The sequence below is a fragment of the Mauremys reevesii genome, linkage group 27, assembly GCF_016161935.1.
Source record: "Mauremys reevesii isolate NIE-2019 linkage group 27, ASM1616193v1, whole genome shotgun sequence".
NCBI lineage: Eukaryota > Metazoa > Chordata > Testudines > Geoemydidae > Mauremys > Mauremys reevesii.
Genome location: NC_052649.1, coordinates 4,791,255 through 4,799,021, shown reverse-complemented (window position 1 = coordinate 4,799,021; position 7,767 = coordinate 4,791,255). Strand labels below are relative to the sequence as shown.

Here is a 7,767-nt window from a genome sequence, read left to right as displayed (position 1 = left end):
ACACCTATAGCAATGCCCAGGCTCAGGGATATCAAGTGATTTATGCTACGAGTGATAACAAAGGGAGCGAGACTGAAGCAGCCTGGGAGACGCAGAGGTCTACAGACCCCAGGGAGCATATCCAGGTACTCGTGAGAAGATGCAGCAGCTCCCTCCCAGGCAAAAGGATGGCCCTGCAGTTCTCAGGCAGGAAATGGAGGCAGAGAACTGGGTTCTGTTCCAGGCTCTGCCACATCCTGTTACCCTGAGCTAAGTATAACTCTGACATCAGTGTCGGTGGGAAGCTGAAAGATACAACACTCCACACACGCGCCACTGCTCGGTAGAGATCCCTCACGTCTCAGCTGCGCCTCTGTTTCCCCAGCAGACACCAATCCCCTGCCATCTTTAACATTGGTAAAGGGGCTTGAGATCCTTGGATGGAAGGTGCTGGAAAAGTCCAAAGACTATTACCCTCCTTAGCTCACTAAAGCTAAGACTGAACCCATTTACTGGACAGATTGGAAGAGGCGTTCGTGCATGTAACCACAGAGATCACCACCTGACATGCAGAGAGTTTGGTGCATCTCGGCAGCAGGAGCAGCTCAGATTAACATCAGACTTTGTTCTTTAGTCTCCCAGGAGACCTGTGAGATGCTCTGCCACCCAGGCTTCATCTACTGGGAGGAGGATTCCCTATGCCTGGAGTCTCAGCAGAGCCCAAGGACTGAGTTGGCAAAGGGACTGGATCTCCTTCTCCCTGCCTGCACTGGGCTGAGGATCAGGGAGGTCTGTGCTCTGCCTAAAGAACGCTTCAGGCCAGCATACTGCGGCACCAACACTACATTGGTCATATTGCAGCTGGAAGGGAAGCCACCAAAGAGGTCACATGGGGGGGGGGGGGGGGAAGAGAACAGCTTTGTAAAAATCCTAAGACCAAAGCCTCAGACAAAGACTCCCGCAGCCCAGACATTGTAGAAAATGTTTATTAACGAGTCCTCCCATTTCGCTCCCACAGCCGGGCTGGGGCCGGGCCTTGATGCTTTGCAAAGTTCAGTTCAACAGCACAGACGAAGGAGCTGTCCACAGGCGGCCGTTAACACCCACGCCAGAACTCGCTTTCGGGGAGTTTTTCCATCTCTGGAGGAGGCACAGGCAGTACTGTCACTGCTACTGCATGGCCCCCGTCCACACAACTTTGAGGCCAAAGCAACCAGAAAAAAAAAATAGGGGCCCTGGGCCAACAACAATTTAAATGGCAGTGCTGACAAGGCATTTTATACAGCAGGCCTGTAGACTGATGCCATCCACAGCCCTGCTTCAGCTAGGCACAAGTCCACTCACATCAGTGGTATTAGGCCAATATACATCAGGGCTAAAATCTCCACATCTTCAATTCCCCATCGCTACCCAGACCCTGCAAACACCAGCGAAGAGGATAGATTGGCTGCCACTTGACTACACTGTGAAGGCTATTTTGCGAACTTCCCTTCCTGCTAACGCAGGGCTGGGTTTGGTTTCAGACTCAGTGGAAAATCAGTGGCACTTGGAGGCAGGGAACTCAGCTCTTGGGTGGGGCAGGGTGCCTGCCCCTGCTCTTAGGAAGGCATTGGGCTGTAGTTCTCCTGTGCCGGACTGAAGCACAGATGAGGGAGAAGCAGGTTCTCCCCTGGGGAGGACAAGCAGGGGCTGCCAACCTGAGAAAAAATAACCATGATAGTCAAGCTCTCTACGGTTGGGCCCCATCTGAAAGAACAGAGCTGTTAGCCAAAGCCGAGCTCGTTTTCTTTTTCCCCCTCCTTTGTAAAATGTTTCCAACAAAAATAAGATTTGTCTTCAAATGTTTTCAGGAGTTAACTGAAGACTCCAAAATCTTTCACAGTTTAACAAGAACAGATGCCCCTTTCCTCCCCCAAGAAATTCTGTTTTGAAAAAAAAAAAAAAAAAAAAAAAAAGCCATTTTCCATCAGCAAAAATGTCTCCATAGAAAATGTTCATCCTTCTCTAGGGTTAAACACGGCTCAAGCCATGAAGGGGACGTTGACACAGCAGCTGGGAGATGGAATACCCTGCTGGGACAGACGTATGTGCATTAGCTCTACTCAAGCCAGCACCTAAAAATAGCAGGGTGGCCACAGGCACACAGGCTAGTCACAGGCGGCTACCTCGAGCCACGGCTGACACAGTGCTATATTTAGGGGGGAGCTTACACAGAGCTAACGTGTGTACATCTGCCCGCACTAGGAATTACACTTTCCAGCTGCTGTGAAGGCATATCCCTCCGTTCGGTGTCCCTAGCATAGCCTGCTGTTTCAGTGTCTTCTTCACTTCCTGTCTTAAACTGTAGAGGAGCGTTACTGTGTGTCATTAAACAGTTGGTGCCTTCCACCCTAGAGGTGGCTGCCTTTCAGTTCCCCTAACTGAGAGAGGGACTCTGAATTTCCCCATGTGCTTTCTGGTCCCCCCAGAGCCCAGTGATTCTCACTGCTGGATTGGTGGTGGTTGGAAAGCATGCAGTACAACCACCATCTGCTCCACTCCCCACATCGCAGAACAATCCTTCCCACTGTGGAAGACTCGGGATGATCCATCAGTTGCATTACCAACTGACCAGAGCAGGTTATACAGAAAGCGAAGGGAGGAATAGCTTCACATATCCAGGCTGAGAAAGGAGGACTGGACCTACCTTGCAGACTCCACCCCCAAACACAGCAGACTCCACCCCCAAACAGTAGCACATTCCATTGGCACCAGTCTGACAGGTTAGTCCCCTAGGATCTTTTTCCTGCTAATTCTGTTGTTGGCGTAGGCAGGTGATTGGCCTCTCCCACTAATCCACACCCACCTGAGATGAAACCTGGCAGCTCCCTGCTATAAGTCTCTATGTACAGGATGTGGTTAATAAACAGAGTGCCGGGGAACTGGCATCAAAGGCCCGCAGAACTCCTGGCAGGCTCCAACTCAGCCTGGCCTTCCCCTGCCTTCCCAGTCTCCCCAGCTCCGCTACTTTGCTGTTTGATGTACTGATCCAGCAAAGCCGTGAGGTGCACGGAGCTGTGCTGCAGGAGACCACACGTCTGGGACGCCATGAGAGAGAGAGTGCCCACCACTTGCCCCTGGGTGATTTCCATAGTGGGCAGCTTGGAGTAGTTTATGACCCCCTGGTTGCTTAGGATGGTGTTGTCAACGCAGGCACCTGAAAGACAAGAGAGGAGCAGACACGGCTGAGTGCAAGATACTGGCTACGATGCAAAAGCAGGAAAGAGCCAGGGATCTTTTATTTCCAATAGGTGCGCTAGGGAGGTGCTTGGTTATGGGAGTTTAATGCTGGTGACAGCTGCTGGATTTACAGCCCTGGAGACCATGATGCCTTCTTTGCAGAGGAGGAAGGAAAAAGATTATATGATTTGCTTGAGATCAGGCAACAAATCAGTGGCAGAGTCAGAAAAAGAACGCAGGAGTTCCTGGCTCCTAGCCCTGCGCTTAGTTCAGCAGACAGACCCTAGAAAGGAAGAGGTAGCAGCAGCGTGAGCTTCCCTGCCAAAGTGACTCAGACCTGGCTTGAAGGGGCCACTTCAAGGGGAGTGTGATCCTGGTCTCTAACTCTGCCAGCAAAGTGGGGGAGAAGGAGCATGCTAATGTGATGTGAGCACCTGCACTCAGACCAATTCATCCCCCTGGCAGTCATGAGGTGGTCAAGGCTTCGGATGGCTCCCATCCTAGACTGAATTTCAATCAGTGACCTAAAGAGCTCCAGCCTCTTCAGCCGTCCAGGAAACAGCTCCACATGCCCAGCTAAGCATCGCTGTTTGTGAGCCTGGTTCAAAGTTATTTTCTTCTCTGGAGACTTCTTTGTACAGTCACTGGTCCATGAGACCCAAGGAGCAATTCCTCCAGCCTTCTGCCATCAGGGAGCTGCACCAGCCGGGCTGCCACTGGACTGAGTTAACACAAACTCCTCTTGCACACGCTGGGGACTGAGGGCAAAGCATGCTTGGGCCAACCACCTAGAGACAGAAACTTTCCCCTCGCAGATGCACCCAGAGGTAGTGTGGGCCACAGGCACCGAACTACCAGGCAGGACACAGGTTCTATCACCAGCCCTGGCAGCAGTATGGCATCACTCTGAGTAAACTGTTTTCCCTCGGTCTGTTTACTCCACCCACCCTTTCTCTTTTGTTCAGAAACTCTTTGAGGCCGGGGCGGCCTCTCACTAAGTGTAACTACAGCACCTAGCGCGAAAGGGCCCTGACATCAGTTAGTGCCTTTAGACACCCGTGTAATATAAGTAACAATATCTGATGCTCTCCAAGCAGGTTGTTCCAACAGGGAGAATCCTTACCTAGGAGGTTTATCTGTGGCACGTTCTTCAGTATTCGCAACATTTCCTTCACCTTGATTTCTGGGCTCACTAACATGAGATTGCAGCCCACAAAGAGAGGCAGGAGGTTCTTGTATTTGGATACTGACAGGTAGGGTCTCACAATCTGAAAGTGGGAGGCGAACGGTAAGTGAGGGAAGGAAGAGAGAGAGATCACAATTTATCACAAAAAGGCTGAAGCTGTCTTCAAGGTACCACAGGGACAGTCATTTCAGGAGTCCCATATTCAAATTAAGCCCTTTATCTGCCCAGATGAGAACAGACCTGGGCCCTCCCCGAGATCTGAGACCAGCAGATTCCAGACACCCTCTAACCGGATTTTTCAGCACAAAACCACCTTGAAATTGGATTCATTTAGCCCAAGTGGCCAGCACCATCAGTTCCCCAGTAGCCAGGTGTTTTTCTGACATTCCCTCTGCAGTGCTCACAGTCCCTACAGGAAGAGGCAGAGGAGGGAACGCTTACATCCTCCAGTAAGTGAATGACGAGATCGTGTGCTGACGGCTGCTTAGGCGCCTCACCTAGCACTGAAATGCAGAAGCCCGTTTAGTGGGGAAGGCCAGAATGACCATGTTATACTTGTGTGCAGTGCACTTCGCTTGAAAACAACTGCATTCAGAACCAGGTGGGGAACGAGTCCGAAACCCTCCATGTTTTGGGACCCAGCTGCCTCAGATCTCCTCACTCCCTATCAAACATCAAGAGGGCCAAGCTAGACGTTGAGCTGTGGACAAGGCACTGCAGTGCAAGGTCCCTGGCTGTGGAACATGCTCCCTCTAGTGGTACATCTTCAGGACAATGGAAGGTTCATCTTTTTTGGCCAACCATTCATTTGCCTTAGAAACCAACCTCCACAATCTTAGCCCATCTGGTGCTTTGATGTAGACAGAACTTAACTCCATATGAGGCTTTTTTTAAAAATACATGTAACAAACCCAGATACCACAACAAAGGGCGCACAATAACCTTCATCCTCCCCCTTTTTTTGGCAATCTTGGGGCACAAACACGCACTGGCTTTGCTGCACCCCCTTAATAACTAAACCTCGCTCCAATAGGAGCAGCCTGCCGCATTGGATTTAGCTGCCAGGCAGCGCTGACTGTACCTCATTAGGGAAGAACTTGACATGGATGTTGTGCTTCCTGAGGCGGTGTTTCATGAGCAGCATTTCCTCGCTGGGCGTAAAGTTGTGCTGACACACGGCGATCATTTTACTGTCCCGGAACGTCTCCGTCACTTGCCAGCGTAACAGCTTTGCATAGCCATTCTCCTGGGAGAGGGAGAGCCATATATATTTTTTAAACACACAACTGTCAAAGTCTAGATCTGGGGGGGAACCTGGTGCCACCTTGAAGCCTGTGCAGAGAGCAGTTAAGCAGAAGAACTCTGCTTTTATAGAGCTCCAGTCATCCAAGAACCTCAAAGTGCTTCCCAGAGGTGGGCACCATCCCCCGTTTACAGATGGGAGAACTGAGACACAGAGATTCAGTGACTGGCCCATGGTCACGCACAGGGTAAGTGGCAGGGCCAGGAATAGAACCAAGGAATTCAGACTCCCTATTTCCCGTTTTAGCTACTAGCCCACAGTACCATCTGAACTAGGGGTCGGATCCCGCACCCACTGATATCAACAGGCCATTAACTTAGCGAGGAGCTGGACTGGGTCCTTCACAAATGAAGAGCCAAGACAGGAAAGAGCAGAATACAAAGGTTGAAGAGGCCAGCTCTGGGGAGACAGCATGGGCATAACGCCTGATCTGAGAGATGCCAAACATCTCCAGCTCATACATGCTTCAGCAGGCGTGACTGGGATGCCCAGCACCACTGATGAATCAGGCACGCAGTGAACAGAAGGGCTAATCAGACCTTAAAGCTGAAGGGATGTAGAAATGCTGAGAAATATAGGAGACAGGGCTCACTCAGAGCCTCTATCACTCAAGAGGCTGATAGGAAAAAAACAACAACAACAGAGCAACAAAAAGGAAGTCCAGACCCAACAGCAGCAAGGATAAGAAAAGGAATACCAACTATAACCCGAGAAGGTTTCCTAGAGCCACGAATCCCCAGCGAATAATCGGAGCCTGCAAGGTTGTGTCTACCTTGCATCTGGGAATAAGCCTCCCAGCCCGGGTCCAGAGACTTGGGTTAGCAGGGCTCAAGCTAGAACGCTAACAATAGCTACGTAGGCTGGAGCTTAGGGTCTCAAGCCTGGGGGCACTGTGGGCTCGAGAGTCCGAGACGCAACATCAAAGCATCATCTACGCAGCTATTTTTAGCCCACAAGGGTAAGCCCAACTAACAAGCATCTCAACCTGGGCTGGGAGCCTTACCTCCGTGACTGCTTTGATGCGGGGAGCGATGCACTTCTCCGGTTTGGGAGCAATGTACTCCGTCACCGCCATCAGTTTCTGCCGCTCAAAGTGCATCGCCTTCCAGTGACGAGTGACCGACTTGGCATGGCGGACGATCTGCAGGGTGGGCAGCCAGCCTGGTGCAGGGAGGAAAAAAGAACGACGTAGTTAAAACACACCTGAGCCCCTGGGCCGGTGATCCCAAGGTGGAGCATGACCTGGGATGTCTAACAGGACCCCCCCCCCCCCCCCATAAGGGATAAGTTCAGCCTGGCCCTGCCACTATAGGCTGCAGAGGCGTTTCTGTAACTGACCAGCCCAAGAGGCAAAGTTCTGACCCGGATCTGAAATTTGGGAGCAGGGGGGCACGCAGGGGTCACGTGTGGGTCTGAAGCTCGGGACCCACCGCAGCTATAAGCGTGAAATGCCAAGTTTGGTGTGTTTGGATTTGCAGGGGGAGGGGATGGGAAAGGGGGGGGGTCAGCCCAGACTCATCTCAAGCCCAGACCCAGCAACTCCTCAGGGGCAGGGTCCCCTCAACCCCCACGGGGGCTCCTGGGATAGAGTCCCCCATGGGGGGGGCAGCCACTGGGGCTTGGGGGGAGGGGCTGTCAGAGGAGCGAGGGGAGTTGCTAGGAGCCCCGCGGGGAGGGTCCGTACCCGTCCTGCAGGGACCCCGACAGCACAAAGCCGCAGCCGCCATCTTAGCCGGGAAGAAGCCGAAGGGGGTTGTGGGAAGCTGGAGGACCGCTCCCCGCGCGGGGCCGGGCGGGGGGAGTTAAAGCGGCCGGACGCGCGAGGCGAGGCTGCCAGCGCCCTCCCGGCCGGCAGGGGGAGCCCGCCCCTGGGAACCCCGGAAGCGCCTGTCTCCTAGCAACGGGGACGCGCTGGGTGTATCGCTGCCACCTGCCCGACCCTTCCCGGGGATCCCCCCTGCGCAGGCCCTGCCCCCCCCGCCCCTTCCCGGGGATCCCCCCTGCGCAGGCCCTGCCCCCCCGCCCCTTCCCGGGGACCCCCCCAGTGCAGGCCCTGCCCCCCCCGCCCCTTCCCGGGGAC

At 53.2% G+C, this 7,767-nt stretch overlaps 1 protein-coding gene across 3 annotated transcripts; it reads right to left on the bottom strand.

Moving 5' to 3' along the window:
• Positions 1-266: 266 nt before the first annotated feature.
• MRPL10 (mitochondrial ribosomal protein L10) lies at positions 267-7,484 on the bottom strand. 3 transcript variants are annotated; one of them, XR_005591618.1, is made up of 6 exons: positions 7,372-7,484; positions 6,691-6,848; positions 5,466-5,630; positions 4,322-4,466; positions 2,825-3,175; positions 267-1,119 (listed from the first exon to the last, which is right to left on the bottom strand). XR_005591618.1 is itself a non-coding variant. In XM_039516775.1 (5 exons), the coding sequence occupies exons 1-5, from the start codon at positions 7,412-7,414 to the stop codon at positions 2,907-2,909; spliced, it is 780 nt and encodes a 259-aa protein (XP_039372709.1). In that variant the 5' UTR covers positions 7,415-7,484; the 3' UTR covers positions 267-2,906. The 3 variants fall into 3 exon arrangements, 2 of the variants coding, with proteins under 2 accessions (XP_039372709.1, XP_039372710.1); XM_039516775.1 differs by having other exon boundaries at positions 267-3,175; XM_039516776.1 differs by lacking the exon at positions 7,372-7,484 and adding an exon at positions 7,118-7,273 and having other exon boundaries at positions 267-3,175.
• Between the last annotated feature and the right edge of the window lie 283 nt (positions 7,485-7,767).